Here is a 17779-nt window from a genome sequence, read left to right as displayed (position 1 = left end):
GAACAACAAGCCTGCACCGTGGTCGCCTCGCGCGGCTGCCTCGAGACCTGATTCCATTCCTCAATGCCGCGGAAAGATCTCGTGCAGCTCCTCGAGCTGCATCGTACCCGGGCGGGCGGGTGAAGGGTGGGTACCATCTTTGGAAAATTAGACGTTGCTTGTTGAGAAGTTGAAAATGATGATCAGGTAAGGTATCTCAGAAGTTACAGAAACCCAAAGCCCAGTCCGCTCCGCTCTTTCTTGAATCCGCGCACCAAGCTTGTTGCTTTGACGTCGCCCACATCTCCCCTTCGCTCTCTCTCGCTCTCTCTCCTTGCCCTGCTCTCTCCTTCTCCCTCTCCCGATGTATCTCTTCCCTCTATGTTTGCTGTCCTTGTCACATTTCACTTCCTGCCGTCAGTCCTCCCTCGGGGCTTGGTCGCTCGCACCAGCCCCGTATTATTACACCCACTCGCTTCGTCTATACCACCCTATCCCCGTCTTGTCTATGACTCTTTACCTCTCTCCGATGACCTCATCCCATGCTGCAAGTATCCATGCTCATGCTCGCTGACTGGCACCATCCCCATATGCGCCATAGTCACTGTACCCCCCTCGAGCGCTGCCGTATCCACTCGTGTCTGATATTGAATTCACACTGTAGTCCCATCGCCCGCTCTGGCTCGCCTGCGTCCCCGATAAGCCATGGTGGCTACTCTGCGAAGGCAGGCTGTAGTGATTCGAGTGTGACAACCCCGTCTGCGGACTCCTGGTGTCGTAGGCTGTTGGCAGTGCGTTCAGGCGCAGGCTCGAGCTCGATACTGGCGATGACGTCTTCAAAAGCCCTGTCGGAGAGTAGCTCCGACTCACGTCGCGCCCTGAGCCGGTATATGAGGCCCATGAAGATGGTATACCCCCGCTGAGGGACCGTGGCGATGGAATGCTGTCCGTCAGGACTGAGTGGCTGCTCAAAGAAGCACTGCCAATGTATCCCGATACCCCCGTTGGATCTGTAGCCGTTGTTGGCGTAGGAGGTAGCCCGTAGTTGTTGCTACCAACGCTTACCGGGGTCAGTAAGTGGGTGTGATGGGAATGAGAGGAGTGGGGCACCGTTGACGATGGCGACGCGCTGTATTTTCCGATGATTTTCTTCAGAGCCGGGGCCAGCACTTTCCAGGGAAACACCTTCACATCCTTCTCAATGTTTCTCGGCTTGGGATTCCCGAATCCCATGATGATCTTGAAGAAGTCCTCTGACTCTGCCTTCGCCTTGCTCACCGTCAACGGCTTGAAACCCTCTAGATTCCGCCGGATACGGTTCTTCTCTTCGACTGTGAACCGGTTCGGCGAGACCACGAGTTGCTCCAGGAGGTGAATGGTGTCAACAGACGTGACATAACACTCGTGTTTCTCTTCCCACCATATGCAGCTGACACATATACTGTTTGGGGGCCGCTCGTTGACGGGGACGGCTCGGAAGGTCGCGGTGAGACGGCTGCCAGATTGCGACTTCTTGAACATGACGATTCGCCTTCGGCTTTCCCACTCCTCGGGTGTCCAACCGACTGTCATGGATTCCAAGTTTCCCTGAATGTGCAATATCGCTTTGTGGTGCGAGACGAAGGGGCTGTAATTACCCCCAAGTCCCATTGAAGGGGTCCCCTGCGGTAGACTAGTCGTGCGAACTAGGGTTGGAGGTCCTCCGCTTGGCATCGGCAGCGAAGGATGCAAACTGGGCCTGGTAATGGTAGTGTGGTGGGCGGACGAGTACGTGGATGTACGACCGTCCAAGCCACCATATGTGGCCCAACCGCCAAGACCATGATGAGGAGAGCGAAGTGAGGTAGGGCTACGTTGGTAATGATGCTGGTTGTGCGAGTAATTCGAGGTTCGGTAAGCGTGCAGCATCGTGTCGTTGCTTTGGCCGTAGGCTGTCGCTCCAAAGCTAGTCGTCGGCTGCGCTTGTGGCACATGGACCTGAGACTGGGACGGCGCGACGGCAGCGGAAGGATAGCCGTAGTTATTTGTACACGGATCTGCGACATCGTGTTGCGGCAGTTGGTGCGCGCCGGAAAGATGTTCAGTCGTAGGGCTGGTAGTGGCACTCGTGCGTACTGTGAGTCCAGGAGGACTGTTGACATGGAGGACTGATGTTTCATGCTCATGTGACAGTGGTGAGCGGGTGGTACTTCTTCGCGTGATTGACCCGTCAGGTGGACTCGCGGCCCCTTGGGTAAGGTCTGCACCTGCTGTGTCTGTATATGTGAATGACCCCGCGGAGCCAACGCGTGCAAGCTCGTGCCCATCTGTGCTTTCAATGACAACAGTCAGGGGCACAGTTGAAGACGCTTGCCAATTTGTGACCACAAATGGAGGTGCTTCCACCGTGATACTGTAGGTGCATGCGCCTGTGGCATCTTGCGACTCCTTTATTATTTGTGCTGGAATCTTTTGCGCAGCATTTCCGAACAGCACCCATACATACGGCGTTGTCGAGGTCACAGACAGTATGTCGTATTGTCCGGAGATGCGCAAGTGTATTTTGGTGCCACCAGGGCCCGCATTTGGCTGTGAGCCTTGCGCTGAGAATCCAGACGGCGCCAGGGCAAAGTTGTACGGTATGCGGTTGTTCGCCGCGACTGCAGCATTGTTGGCCGCGTAAGCCATTTGATTCATCTGTGCGGCGGCATTCTCGGTCTGCTGGTGCAAATGTGCTTGGGGCAAGTTTTGCGAGCTATATTGATTGTATGAAGGATCGGAAAACCCTATACATAGAGCGAGTTCGTCAGTATCGTCGCAATTGTAGGCAGATAGATTCGTCAGAAAAGAGGCAGTTTACCATGCATCTGGGGCGGATGAGGCTTGTACGCCGCCATCGGCAAGAGATCAGGGGACGAGCCGCCTCGCAGGTCCCCTCCTCCGCCGTTGGCCCGCACAGCTGCCTCTTCCTCGTAGCGAAGGGTCACTGTATCAGGTGATTCTAGAGCTTCTGAATCGACAATTATTGGCCGTTGAGAATGAAGTCCCGGCTGTTCTCGTCTCTTTGGTCAGTAGAGTCTTACAAATGTAACGAGGCTCCAACCGGAGGGAATTAAGGAGTCGTGGTATCAGCTGTAAGGAAACTAGAGCCATGATCTCGATCGCTGCTTGTCGTGCTCAAAGGTCTGTACCCCTCCCTTCGTAGTCAAGCTCATGCGCTTTGCAGGTCGAGAAGAGAGGTTATGAGGCAAAATGACATGATTGATTTCAACTCACCTCGAACAATTTGTATAATGGCTGATCAAGCTTGAGAGCAGACATCCAGTCCGTTGTGAAATGGTAATGTTTTGAAATGTGTGAGTTGCGAAAGGGCCGACGCTAGACAGCTGTCTCGGCAGCAAGTCCTGGGGATAGGGTGGTAGTGATGATGGTGTGTGTGGCCTGCGCGAAGTCAACTGTAAGCTTAGTCTGTCCGATCGGATCTGATCTGATCTAACAGCTGCCCCAAAAGATGTCTTTGGTTTTTCTCGCCGTGTCATCCGACTGGAAGCCGCTGTCTGTGGGGAAAAAAAGGCTCTTCGAACGGGAGGCTGAAGGTCAGGAAGCTGAACTGTAGCCACCTGCTTTTTCTCCTGCACGCCACTCAGAACGAAACCACCCTAAATCAATGCGGAGTTTGACATGGATGATCTTGATCAAATGTTGAGATTGGAAGAAGGAGCATCCCAGGATGGTTGGATTGATGATTTGTCGGATCTCAAACTGACAGACATCAGACCGATTCAGGACCGGACCTGATATTGTCCTCCTTGCCGTCCTGTAGCTTTCAGAGGGATCTCTGGCACTTTAAGACCGGGCTCAGCTGTCTTTGACAGACTAGCTTGCAGCAGGACTCAGACACGGCCACTACCCGTTGGTCGTGACAGCCAACAGTGAGGCCGGACCAGGGTTGAGGGTCTCGGCAAAGTGATGCAACTCCTCCCAATGCAGCTTTGTGAGGCAGCGGCAATCAAAGAGAGAATATGAGACCATATGGTACTGACCTGTAGAAGAAAGTCGGTCAGCATTTTATGCATGATATCACTGGGTTGAAGGATCAAGGCTCCTGTACGCCGACGCCACATCGATCGAGATACCGTTTTATTGGTCGGATCTCGGTTCTTGTGGCACTTGGGCCGATGAGGGAGCTTCAAAGGGTTCCACGAGCCAAGATAACAGCCTCTTGCGTACCTTGGATGGGAGAGAAATCGTGTAGAAGTACGGGTCCGTCGGAATGTTGATGCTAAGCCGTGCTGTCAGTGGGTGACGAGCATCATCGGTTCGACATATGTGGAGACGGGATTCGATCTCATGCGGGCATCCCGAACGTGTTCGCATGGGCGAGGGTGTTGGCAGGAACAGGAATCAAAGAGGAAAACGGGGGCCGTTGATTTCGGCAGCGGTAGGCTCCCGTGGACAATTCGTCCGCGTTTGCATAAGGCAGAATGCTTGTAGGATGACGAGGAGGATGGTCCTGAAGTGAGAGAATGGTGATAATGAGGACGAAAGAAGGTACGCGAGACAAGGTTGCAACACCACGCACCGCAGCACTGGCAGGAGGAAGATCTGGATGAAGTATAGAAGACGGGATGAAGGGGAAAGTGGTTCAGAAAAGTAAGACGCCTGTCGCGCATGTTTAGGGTGGCCAAAGGGAAGTGCACAAGAGAGGTGCAAAGGGAGGACAGTCTGCTCTGCATTTCTTGACACGGCCGGACTGACCGTGGAGAGCGCGATACACGGTTTATTTGTGGGGTATGGTGCATCAGGAAGGGCAAAGTAGCATGTGGTATCAGAGACACGGGCGTCGAAGCCTCGATGAGCCTCCCTAGCTAGGCGGTCCTAGAGCTCTCCCTGTTTGCGAGGGCATCTTTTTTGCCCTTGATGATACTGACCGCCTAGGAATCTGCTATCGCAGGCCCTGCTCAGCTGCGAGTGTCAGATGACAGGGATGAAAAACTCCTCCGAGCCATCTTTCTTCTTCTCATTTGGAGAGGCCAAAAATTAAACCTGTAGGCTATGGGGGACTTGCCCAGGCCTTTGCAGATAAAAGCAAAGGGGTCTGCACAGAAGAGGAAATCAGTGCTTTGGGGACGATGTAAGGGGCAAGGGCCGGGGCCCCATACACCTGACAGCCGTGGAGAACATCAAGTGAGAGGTTGGGATGGTGGGATACTCAAGATGTTACGGACGCTGTCCCGTGATTACTTTGCCCACAGGCGAGGGCCGAGCTGACACCGGGGAGGATGCAAGCCATGAGTATGCGATAACACGGAATGAGAGCAAAGTATCTGGTGCAGATTGCAGATTGAAGCAAGCTTGGAAAACGCGATGAAAGAGGGAAGAATGCACCCCAGGCCCGCAATTTTGACGACAGGAGGGAAAAAGAAAGGCAGAAAAAGGATACAGATGACACAAGTTGACAGAGCAGGGACCAGGACCCTTACCGAGCGATCGATGACAGTAGTAGTGGGACCTCCTGGGGGGGCAGGGGAAAGAGGCAGTCGAGCAAGGGGGGGCACAGTGCCTAGAAGCGTGATCCTCGTCGAAAGGGTGTACAATGATTGGCTCGTGACTGGTATGGGGCCACGGGATGAGTAGGACGGGTGGGTGTTCAAGGTTACACCGGATGGTGGGTCCGGAATCAAGTACCGCAAAGGATCGGCGTCGAGCTGCGCAGGATGGAGTACTGTGGTAGTCTTCGACTTTCCTTGACGTCTTGCCGATTATGACGCGAAGACTGCCGGGTGCAGAGAAGGGCCGCGGTCACTCGGTCGAGTTTGGAAAAGGAAATCTGTATATTGGAATAATTGTTAGCTGCAGCCCTTTGCGATTTACTTGCGTGATATGGGCAGATCTCAGATAGATAGGATGGTTGGTTCGCCAAAATCCTCCGGGTTAGCAAGGCCCCCAGCTGCAGATCAGCCGACCGTCGATCTGCCTCCCAACTCTAATGGGAAAGGTGGGCTCGTTCGCTCGCGGCAGCGGTTCGGAGGACTGGGATGAAGTCGCGGATACGGGTGCTGTACTGTGCTGTACTTGACTGTACTGTACTGTACACACGGCACACATTGGTCCAGAGCCGCTGAAAGTCTGTTGGATTGACCCTCGTCATTGGCCCGTTTATCTGTGGCTGAGTTTGCGAATCAAATCACGATGCTCGCCAGGTAAGTCGAGGTTGCCTGACCGCAGTCGCGATTGTACTGACATCGCCCTCTTCCGCCTCCCTTACAGTCCCTGTCGCTCAGAGACCTTTTTCTTCTTTCCCTCTGTCATTTGTTCCCATGAATAAGAGCTCTCCTGGCTGCTGAATCCAAGCCATGGCGTCGCAGTCCCTGGTCCAGAGGGCAATGTGTTGGCAGCGGAAGCAGCCGTCGATCGCGCCAATCCAAATGACACTCCAGCCCAACAAAGGGCCAAGGAATTTAGCGCGGTCGATTGTCGGGTCAGTCTGAGAAGACTCTTGTAAGACGTGCGCAGCTTTGTCAACAAAGGCCAGGATCCAACCTGTGCTGCGTCTGCTTCATGCCGCCTTGGAGCCTCGCCAGCCCCAACAGGTGCGTCTTTGTTCCGTCGGTTCAAAGGGAACGTCTCGCTGAGATCTCGAGAATTGCAGAAACAATGTGAAAACAAAAACAGTGCAAAATGTGAGTACGCCTAAGCAACTTGCCTTCGGAAGGTCAGAACCACCTTAACAGTGGCTTGGGAGAGCCACTGTCGGTCGATTTATGTGATGGTCAAGCGATGTACTCGGTGGGGTGGTTCAAGGAGTCAACCCTTAACTGCCTAGGAATGTTCGAGTTGGCGGCCTACAGGCACATTCGACAGTCAAGTTGTCTGTGGGGTGGGGGTTTTTGGCGCGTTAATTCTGCCAGGAGATTGGAGGGAGACGCGGGAAAAGAAAATGCTTGAAAAAGTAGACACAGGTGCTTGATATAAAAGCGAACGGTGGGAGAAAGATCGAGGTGTGATAATAATCGAATCCTGCTAGAATGGTGTGTACATATCACTTACTAACAGTGCACGAGCAGCTACTTGGGTACACCGGGTCTCTGTTCAAGTACAGCTATTGTTCATGGGAGAGACTGCGCTGTGATGGACCACTGCCATTGGGCAAAGTCGGCCACCGAAGTGCCTGGCTCATTGCTGAGCATAGCACAACTCTCAAGATTCCTGAGAAGGAGTACATCTTGATGGGGTGTGTGGTTGGAGGACCTTGCAGGGAAGACTGGTTATCTTGCACAGACAGGACAGAGTAGAGCAAAGGCAGTGTATTCAGGGGTAAGGGGTACCTCGCAACACCGGGTGGCTGACTGCAGTGCAGCGCGGTGGAGAAGACCATGGCAGTGGCATGTACCAGTTGACGGCGATCTTGAGTGCCGTGCGAGAGCACCCACCCCTGGCGAGGATGGTGTCTTCAAGATGCATTCCTAAAGTCGTACGGTCCGTGGTACCAAGTATGTGGAACGGCGACCAGGGCCCCATGCGTTCTGTCTCTCCCTCTTTCACATCCCGGTGAAGATCTGCCTGGAGGCACTGTGAGGGCCCAGATCGATTAAGTGGGAGAATGGATGAATGAACGTGATCTGCTATAGACACGGGGTGCGGCGAGCTTGACCCGTATGTTGGCCATGCAGGTGCGGTGGTGTTCGCCTCAAGTCAGCTGCCTATACTGCATTTGCGGAACCACGAGTCCGGCGCGGAGGCAGCAGTGGACCAGCACAGGAGGGTTTGGAGGTCGAGACTCGAGGTCAAAGCCATGCTGACATTGGATGGTCACTGCCTGGGACGGGCCAGGACGGGGCAGGGACGGGCCAGCCAAAGACGTTGCCATTGTGAGCCGACCGAACGTTGCACGGCTACCGTCCAGGGTGCGTCAGTAGGAATGTCTCACAAGCCAGAGGCACAATCAGTCCAGTCAGTCGAACTTGCTGGCCTCTGCCGGCGGCTTGCCTCGAGTGGAGGCCGCGCGACATGCCCCATGCCCAGATGGGCCCTCCCTGTCACTAACTCGGGCTCAGACAGATCGACACGGCCGCTATCGAGCCATCATCTCCGTCCGACAAGCACTCTCAACGAGCGAGTGGAGCTGTGGCATGCGTGCACGATACGAGCACCCACTCGGGCAGGTACTGCGCAACTGCGTTGCCCGAGGCACAGTCGCCGCTGTCCGGCCGTGTGGAGAAGAAGAAGATAAAGAAGAAGAAGAACAGGAAACGAGGAGGAGGAGCAGGCAGAATGGTTGACGTGCGGAGTGTGAGGAACCTGAGGACGGGCGAAACCAGTCCAACAATGCACGTTGTTGAAGTTCGCAGTGGAGTAGGAGCGGCCCACAGGACTAGAGGCTCGGGCAAGGGTTGCGGTTGCAATGCTGGTACTGTGGGAGTAGTGGATACTTTTTGCAATGTATTTTTAGACGCTTATGCGGCCTCAGAACTACTTGAAAAGACAGTATTGGTACACTCACCAACACCAAGCGGCCTCTCCACAGTAGGCGACAGATAGCTCATGACGTCCACCTCAGCCCTCGTTCTCCTTTTTCTCGTGCATGTCATTTGCCTTTGTTCGCCTCGCCTCATCTCAATTTCATTGCATGTCATGTCACTCTGGACACAGAACGTTGGTGTACGACCTCAAGGCCTCCATCACCTTCAGCCTCTGTCCGCCTCTTCTAAATCTCGGCTGCCACCCCTGGCGGTCCCCAGGATCAGGTCGTCGCTTGGTGCTGCTCTGTGCACAGTACTTGCGCCTCCCTCCAACGATGGTCCATTTTTTTTTTCTTTTTTGCAATGTTGCCCTGCCGACCCTGCAGCTCTGGCGCATCCTGCACGCCTGCAAGTCTGCACCCCCAGGTGGATGAGACTGGCCAGACCAGCCAGCCTGGCAGAACTGGAGGACGGCGGGGGCCATGGATGAGGCGAACACGGCACGGGATTGCTCTCTAGACGCAGCTATCTCCTTGGGGCATCCGGTGATGGCCGACCACCATGCCCACACCCCAGCCCCCAGGTAAAGACCAGAGGACCTGCCCACTGCTCACCTTGCACACCGAATCTCTGTCACCGCAGGATCGACTACGACGAGAGCTATCTGCCGCTAGCATCTAGTCTTTCGTTGAGCCAACGAGCATCCCGGCCCACAATACCACTGCGATCAGTCTATAGGCACACACACCCTGGAGATCAGAATAGATCCTGTTGAACCACATCGTGTAGTGTCTTTTCGTCTTGTGACATGTCGGTTCCGGCACGGCAGCGAAGCCATGTCGACCAAGAGACTCCATTATGGACACACAGCAACATGTGGCCTTGGGGGCGCAGACCTTTGGCCCGCCCACGACACAGCCTCGATCGAAGCCGTCAGCCGTCCAGAGACAAGTTGAGAGTGTCCCGATTGCCGTTGAACTCAAGCATCCTCAGGGCTGGGGCTTCTACAATTCTACTCCACGCCTGCCGCTTTTGATGCTAGGCATCTTTCATGCTCCAAGTTGTGTAGGTATCCCGTTCATGCTACAACGATCCCGCCAGTTGGGATCCGAGAGGTGTAGCCATATCTGCCAAGCGGCAGCTCGGAATCACGCTGAATCACGACTAGTTCACAAGATCACATGCGCTGGTAGCCGCCTTGCGGAATGCGAACTGGCAGTGTTGACTGGCGGGTGCGAGGACTAAACATCTGCATCTCGACAAGTGCCCCCACCCCGTGGTCGCCTGCAGCCAGGAATTCGCCGAAAGGCACCTCGCCTAACAACCCTGCCACCATTGTTTGGCGGCTGTATGATTTTGAAGACGCCACCTTGGAGGCTTGTCATACCACCCACACAGCGAGCCGTTGGGCCAAGTACTAATTTCGGATTCGATTCTCTGGTGGGATTCGATGCACAGTCGTCTTGAATAGCTGCCCTGGAATTGCTTGTGGCTCAACACTTGGTCTCCATCCGCGGGTGTCCTACAGGGTCTGATCGACTAAGCTCTGCCCACTGGTTGCCGAAAAGAATGAAAGAAAAAAAAAACGAGTCGATTTACCATTTACTGTCTGTAATCATGCACTGGTGGGACAAATCTCGGTACCCATCCGTGGCCTGGACCATGTCGCAGATTCGCGAGCAATCCCTGCTGCACCAGCCCGGCCAATGACGAACAGTTCACCGGCAACTTCGTCACACGCTCACCTGGCTCTTATTCTCTTTGTTGAAATCAGTCTTCACGTATTGGATTGTACTGGCTCACGATCGGCCCTGAAATGGTTTGATGTTAATCATGTCTCTTGCCTTGCCATGGCGACCGCTATTCGTGAGTGTTACTCGTGAGCACAGTTCAGCGCATATGGTCGACGAGTTTGCCACGCGTGTGAACGAGAGAAGTGGTGCAAAGATCGTGTTTCGCCAGCGTAGCCAATGTACGAGCATTGGAGGTTTTGTGCCTGAAAATTGCGTTATGCTTGGAGTCCTCTAAATGTGAACTCTGACACCGATACTTCAACTTGCAACTAATCTCCAATGTCCAAGGCAGTTGATATCCACGGTCGTTGATGCGGTTTCCCATCGCCGTATGCATGTGTTAACCTTTGCCTCATAATATACTTAGGATCACCACTTGAAAAGATATTTTCGTCGATTGCGTTCTGCATTCGAGCGCGAAAAGGGATAAACCAATGCGCTTGACCAAGTGTCAAGTGATGCTAGAATGTATGTGGTCCTAAGCAGTTCGTCCAGAGACTGCTTGAGTAATCAGAAAATCATACCGGACTTTAATCGACTTCGAGACCATATCACAGCACTCCAGGACGTTGTCCTATTCATATGTAATGCAGTTATCAAAGCCGAAGATCGGGAGAGATCGCAGAAAGCCTCTCTAGTTTAGCTATTAAAACTACAGCCCGCCAAAATCAAGCACGATAAACTAATAGTAAGCTCAAGCGTACAATGTGTCTTCAGGCCGATATCATGGAATGTATAGGCCGTCACTTGTCGGCCTCTAACGTGTATTTGATATGTGAAGATGAAGACTGCTCCCCTCGATTATGTACGAGATCACACTCCAGAGGACCATGGATGTCCAAGACCAAAATATTACCCTCGACAGGATGCCTTGGCGACCACCACGAATCCTTAGACATTCATTCCATCAGGGTCTAGTACTTAACCATACTGGCTACGTACTGTCCCATGTGGCCCGTGCCATGCGCGCGCGAAAAGTTTACAATCTCGCGTTGCCATCGACTCTCATTCGGAATGTACCTTATTGGGCAGCAGTGTCAAACGGAATCGCCGTCATGGATGTATCAAACACTTCACTAGACGCTCTTCTACCCCAATCTAACTTCACGCTTGGTCCCAGAAGGGCAAAACGAAACGAACTCAACGTTGCAAGAGCTGTGCTCGGCGTACATTGACTATCTGCCCATGAAGATCAGGCACCCTCCAGGATGAGCACAAGTTGTGTTCAACCGGAGAGATCATCTACGTAGCCTGGATCCTGTTGTACTCAAGCCTGAGCACCCACGTAGGGACTTCGTAGCATGTCTTGACGCAAGCCTCGGGTGTTCAGTCGCAGGTTTAGTGAAGGTCAGCCATTGATCCAACGTGGGCAAACCGATGGTGAAGTCACGCGCATTGTAGCGTGACGAGAACAAAAACCTAGACTCCATGCATCGTCACGTTTCTTTGAGGCCCTGCGAGTTCCCGGCAGCATTTGAGACACGACAACATCACCGGGATAAGCCTGCTCCATGGCTTCCGGAGCGTCGCTAAGGTGTAAGCCACATGGGCCTCTGGTCCAATCACTTCCATCCGAGGCTGACCGGTTAGCGAGTCTGCATACAGACAATTGAACGCTGCGTGTGCCCACGAGGAAAGGAGTGTAGGATATGTCGGTATGTCCGCATACATACAGCTAGTCCCGGTCATTCTTCGGATCACTTGACTAGGTCGAGTGCGGGGGCCCCGGGGAGCTGGAAGTCCCCATCGAAGCAGTGCAGACACACAGGATCATAATATCCAACATATTTGAGCTGATGGCTCATCCCATCTACTGACACAAACAGACCACGTGAATAACAATTTGGATTCAGTCATTGCAAGATTGAAACTTGGAGTAACATTTGGTGGAGCAATATCTGGCGAGGGGCTTCTTAGCTCTGTTCATGCGATCAAGAGCGATATCATGCAAATGTTCAGCGTAAAGCTCTACATGGCGGAGGACGCCGAAGAACAACAAATGCTGGATCTTCAAATGGTCTTCGTGGGTATCCGATGGGTATATGGATGCCAAATTGTGATTTTGAGGCGTCTGCCGATTTCATTGGCTCATACCGGCTCTGCTTTCCGGAGTCATCCTTACAAGTTGCGGGAAGATGTTTTCAAGTGATGTCTCCTTGGTTGTTCCGCATCGTGAAGGACAGAAAAGTTCGACCTCATTAGGTCTCTGCCACGGCTTCCAAGCAGACAACAACGTCTAGACCGAAAAGTCTTTTATAAGAGCCTTAAGCCATGTTGTCCAGCTACTAAGATATTAGTTGCAGAGGCGTCTGTGTGTTATTCATCGGTTGTTGAATAGAAAGTTTTGCCACGATTCCTGCTAAAACAGATTTGAATGAGCCTCAACGGTCCCAGGTGTCGAAGAACATGACCGGAAGAAAAAGAGCAAGTTCGCTGTGTTTCTAATGAGTAGTTCTGACGAAACTCTGATGATTGATTGTTCCTGTCTTACGGAATTTGACGCTGCCGAGATCCTGCTTGGCAAAAGCATTAAACATTGATTATAACAACACCGGAATGAGGACGCTATCCTCCCTTTCGCTTTCGATTCGCAATTCTCTCATCGATTGACCATTCAAGACAAGGCCCCCATATGGATTTCCTTCATCAATACTTGACTGTAGGCCACGATGAGAGCAAGCGCGCTGTGGAATATTGCCCGTCGGCCATCTCCGCGTTCCACATTTCAGCGTGTACCACCATCTAGCTCCTGCATGCCAGATCCCCGATCCATGCTGTATATCCAAGAAAACGGTAATGGCGTGATAGCCCCAGACTTCAATCTCGAAATGGTATTTTACATCGTTCAAAGCTTGTATTGAGGATGCCAGATGCTCCCCAAGGGGGGAGTCAATGACCATGAAGTGCCCTGGTCGGTACATGGGAACGGTGTGACGAGATGTGATGATAGGGTCGCACAGCATGGCCTTGACCACGCCTGGAACACCCTCGCGCTGCAGCCAGCCGCCATCCCACTTCATCTGAGAGGGAGAAACCAAGATCCTGCAGCATTGCGCTCGTGCTAAACTCTTAGTGAAGCCGTAAGCCTCGCACAGGTGCTCGCTTGCGTCCGTAACAGGATCACATTCAGCCAGCCGTGGTATTACAAGAGTGGGAATTCCCAAAGCGCGACGTATGATCAAAGTGATAAGCTAGATACCAGCAGCTCGCATAATCGTACTGTTACAAGGATGCCATGTAATGTAGCCATTCATAGCGTTCTATAGTTGAACAGGCTCAGATCTTGGGATGAAGCTTTCCAGGGGAGCACAACGGGCTGATCTTAGCACTAGCATGTATTTGTATTTGACTTGGTAGAGTAGATAACGAGTTCCATCAGCCAGCAAGTCAAGCCTGCATTGAGGGTCTTTCGCGCCGCAGAGTTTCGAGAGAAGGAGAAGGGGGGCATGGAGCAATTGCGATGCGCGGGAGTCGCCGAGTCAGCTTTGTTGTGCAGCGATGACGCAGGGCGCTGCAAGAGCAAAGAAGGCGTCCGTGTATCTGTAGAATAAGTAGTTCTCGCCCTGCAAGCCCTTTAGCGGGATCTGACAGAGGATCATGCAGTCAGCAGAGATCCCACATCCTGGCCCCATATTGAGTTCGAGCCTCTCACCAGCCCCATCCGAGGTTCCCTGCCCTTGTGTCTGGCACGCCAGATGTATTCGGCCACCTGTCCGGCCACCTGTGTTAGGGATAGACTCCAGTCTTTCCCTGCCTGCTCACGTAGAAGTCCGGATGTAAGAGCGCATTCGTCAATGTTTCAACGTTCTTGGGCCGTTCAAAAGAAGGCCGAGCATACAAAGGGGCTTGAATCTCCGCGGCCCAGTGTTCTGGACTTTGACATGTCGAGCTATTGGAAACGATTCTTGTCAAGTATCAAATTTATGTATCGCTGTAGCTTTTGCAGAATCGCTTGAATGTCTCACATGGCCCGATCCGATCACTTTCGTCCGCACCTTTCTGCATGAAGACCGGGTATAGCACGTCACTGTTTCTTGGCTATAGTGGCAGCGAGCAAGCGCCTAAGAGACTGTTGGTTGCTTGAGAATAAGACACGCCACTTTGTACATATTCACGGAACTTGGAAGCTGAATCTGATCGTACATCATGTCTCACTCAACGCAGGGGATACTGGGAAGTTCATCCATGGGGCCAACGGGCGAGGCACACGTGGGATCTCAGACTGTGGGAAGACGTTTCCAAGCCTTCCAATAATAGGATTGGCAATTAACCTTATGAGCATCTGACCCAAAACATTAATCCGGGTCTCCCTGCCCTGCATTCGAACTGTTGTGGCGAATCAAGCGTTGCTGAAAGGAGCTTCAAGGCCGTGGCCGTCCGTCACCGCGCGGCGGCAGCATTGCCGTTTTCGGGGGTCTCCGGGTACCGAGCTGCACAAACGGATTCTGACATTGCCTGCGAACTGTACTAATACGGAACGGTCTGCTGGAAAGACCTTCAGACCAGCTTTATGACTTCCGAGTGAAAGGCAATGCAGTTATCCGCAGCCCGACCCGCCATCATGTCGACGCGCCTCTGATCTCCTGCAATCTGTGCAGCCCTTTTGCTTCGCGTTGCAACGGCCGTTGATGAAGCGAGTTTGTAAGTGCTACGCTGCACAGGCCCGGTACGTGGGAAAGGGGGCGCAAAGAAAGGGGGGGGGGGGCGCGGACTTATCCGCGTGCTCGTACTCCACGCCACAACTTTGCATCCATCTCGCAAGTCATCGGGCCTGTTCAAAAGGTGTGGGCGTCAGCAACTCCATCGAGATTGCACTCGCATCCTGCAGCCACATCTTCCATGCTCGCAGCTTCTTGTGGCCATCGACATGGCCCGATTGAGACGATTTGGAAAACCTAGCAATGTCATCTCGCTCTACCGTCATCCTCATTGGCCGCTCACGCGCAAGGGAGCCCAATTTGATCTATACGAGGCGTCTGTACACTGAAGGTTCGTTGATCTTCCCAGCCATGGCTCGGACCTTGTCTCAGGTTTTACCGCCACGCGAGTCCGTCATAAACTTCCACGTTTGTGTGTTCCAATTTCCACCGTTTCCGGTATGCAGCATCGTGGAGGGGAAAGCCAATCCACCGATGGAAGGCTGGAAACCGAAAGAGGCCGACTCATCTTAACGAGAACGTTTCACAGCAACTATCTCGGGTTGTTTTGCAAGCTAGAAGCACAGCGCTCTTGCGAAATTGGTCGGACCGATAGCTCATTCAGCTGCACCGCTCACTTCAATAACCACGAGCACGCGAAAGAACTCTTCGCTACGCAGAGACGTTGCGCGAGGAGATATCGGCCTTTTTTGCTTTTACGGCTCAGCATCTCTCCCTGTCCGCTGACTGAGAAGAGAAGGAGTCTGTTGAGCCGTAAACAATACTGTCATCTTATACTTGGCTTCTCCAGGTGGCGCACGCTCTACTTGTAACTTTTTTTTCCCCACCCGGCATTGATACCCATCTCTATAATCTGATTCGAAAGATAGTTAGTGAGTCTCGAAAACCAGTGCAATTCGTCCCGGGATCTTCGAATATATACGATGCAGGAACTCTGGTTACACTCTAAGCTCCCGTGGTTACAAATCTAAGTTACAATGCCACTTCTGAGCTAAGAACTGAGCGTGAAGCCTTCCATCTCTCGTCGTTTGTGTTGCTTTAGTCCTCGTGAGACACTACCAAATAAAAGTAGAGCTTGATTAATCGATGAACGCGTTGTCGAACTCGAAGAAGTTCCTTGTTTTGCTGCTGAACTCTCAAAGGAGAGACGAAAGAACACGGCAGAGTTTCTGAGTGAAGTCTCAAGACAGTATTAGTCGACGATATTGAAGTCCTGTGACAGCGTACCTAGGTATTGATCACATTCTGTGAGATCATGAAGTTCAACTGAAGACGCGCTCTTTTCCTGAGGTTGATCCTGTTAACGTGGGACAGAAAAGAGATAAATAGGAGGCGCTAAACCCTTGCATGATTCCGTATACTTCGGGAAGAGCTCGCGTTTATGAAAACTGTCTTAATCTTATTCTCGCTTCTTCTTAATTATCGAATTATCTTGCTGTGGTGTCTGCAGCGTATTTGCTTACCTGATCTAAATTCCAAAGTTGTAAAGCGGAATACTAGGTCTTGTTACTGTCAGGACTATCGTTAAACCTCTTTATATAGCCTGCTTGTACTGTAAATGAGTGACATGACCCAAAAATGTGGATATCCATGCTTCCGTCAAAAACTTTTCCAGTGATGTCGTTCGTCACTTGTGAGTTCTAGCAGTAGTGAAACATGCTGTACATGTATGGGGAAAGGAACATTTGTTGCATTGGAAAAATGATTTTTTAGGACCGAATCATTCCGCGCCAAACATTAAAGGTAAATTGCTAAGATATTGTTTCCACCATCTGCGATGCTTAGTGACAGCATGTGATCTGTCACTTTGCATCCACCCCGCCGACTCGTACCCCGGCTTCAGCCCTGACATGCGGCAGAATCCGGGGAAGAGACTTGTCCAGAATTAAACCAACACAGACTCGCTTCGCAAATCTGGCAAATGATTGACTTCCCCTATCGCAATTCTATCAATCAGGACGACAACGTACGTCTCCATTTCCGTAAAGGGTTAGCACTTATCGGGGGCAAAGACCCAGAGCCCACCGATCCCTCCCGAAAAGGCGACGCCTGGAAAGAATATCCGCTGACAGAATCCTACAATCATGCCACCATCAGCCTAAGACCGCACCATCTTAGGCATCTGCTGAGAATCAGACACGCCATGCTCGGAAATCTGGCAGCTCTGTGATTGCGACGAGCGTGAGTATGGAAGTTATAAAGATCAAGACCATCATTCCATCATGCAATGGCACCGAAAGCATTCGCAACCCACACAAACACGTCAACCCCACAATTTATACATCATTGATTGGATCTCGTCCCTACTGAGAGTATTGTCACAACGTCTTAATTCTGATTGGACCATCGAACTCGCAATCCGAGCCGGCCAACCATTGAATCCCCCAATTGCCAGCCTCCTCAAAGCCCATTTCACCATGCCAGCAGCAACACCGATGAAAGTACTGCCTGGTACCAAATACGGCCCAGCTATTGCAGTGGTCGCTTCCTGTAAGTCTCAACGTGAAAGAAGAAAGAACCAGCGAATTCCAAGCCCATCAGGGCCCCTTTCGCGGTCCCTTGGGTGAAGGCGTCCTCTCTCCCTTGCCACAAGACAGGATGAAGCCTTTATTAAGTCCACGTCTGCAAATGGCCGACTGACTCACGAACTCTACAGTGTCCGCAGTAGGCGCCTATGTAAAATGGCAACTCGGGACTTCATCTCGCACCTACGATCGGATGTTTGCGCAATATCAGAGTGCCCAGAGTGAGGCATCGCGACAGAGGGTGTTTGAAGATCAGGGCAGCGCCGACCCGCGGCGAAGCGTCTTCAACGTCTTAAGTTGGGGCAAGTGACGGCGAAACCGACACAGGAGCATTTTGGGAGGCCTAGAGCGTTTGAATTACACATCAATCGGAGTTATGGGTA

The 17779-nt window shown here is 52.4% G+C and overlaps 3 protein-coding genes across 3 annotated transcripts; 2 read left to right on the top strand and 1 right to left on the bottom strand.

Moving 5' to 3' along the window:
* Positions 1-691: 691 nt before the first annotated feature.
* J7T55_002243 (uncharacterized protein) lies at positions 692-3111 on the bottom strand (the record flags this gene model as incomplete). The annotated part of the gene is made up of 4 exons (XM_053132773.1): positions 692-958; positions 1045-2744; positions 2819-2944; positions 3042-3111. The coding sequence occupies 4 exons, from the start codon at positions 3109-3111 to the stop codon at positions 692-694; spliced, it is 2163 nt and encodes a 720-aa protein (XP_052989214.1).
* An 8157-nt stretch (positions 3112-11268) lies between these two features.
* J7T55_002242 (uncharacterized protein) lies at positions 11269-12362 on the top strand (the record flags this gene model as incomplete). Its single annotated transcript, XM_053132772.1, has 4 exons — positions 11269-11379; positions 11685-11749; positions 11804-11868; positions 12040-12362. The coding sequence occupies 4 exons, from the start codon at positions 11269-11271 to the stop codon at positions 12360-12362; spliced, it is 564 nt and encodes a 187-aa protein (XP_052989213.1).
* A 4926-nt stretch (positions 12363-17288) lies between these two features.
* Positions 17289-17706, top strand: J7T55_002241 (uncharacterized protein; the record flags this gene model as incomplete). The annotated part of the gene is made up of 2 exons (XM_053132770.1): positions 17289-17361; positions 17528-17706. The coding sequence occupies 2 exons, from the start codon at positions 17289-17291 to the stop codon at positions 17704-17706; spliced, it is 252 nt and encodes an 83-aa protein (XP_052989212.1).
* Positions 17707-17779: the final 73 nt, after the last annotated feature.

Source organism: Diaporthe amygdali (assembly GCF_026229845.1).
Source record: "Diaporthe amygdali strain CAA958 chromosome Unknown NODE_33_length_508711_cov_65_296071, whole genome shotgun sequence".
NCBI lineage: Eukaryota > Fungi > Ascomycota > Sordariomycetes > Diaporthales > Diaporthaceae > Diaporthe > Diaporthe amygdali.
Note: the sequence above shows the minus strand (reverse complement) of the source record. Positions and strands in the feature narration are given on the sequence as shown.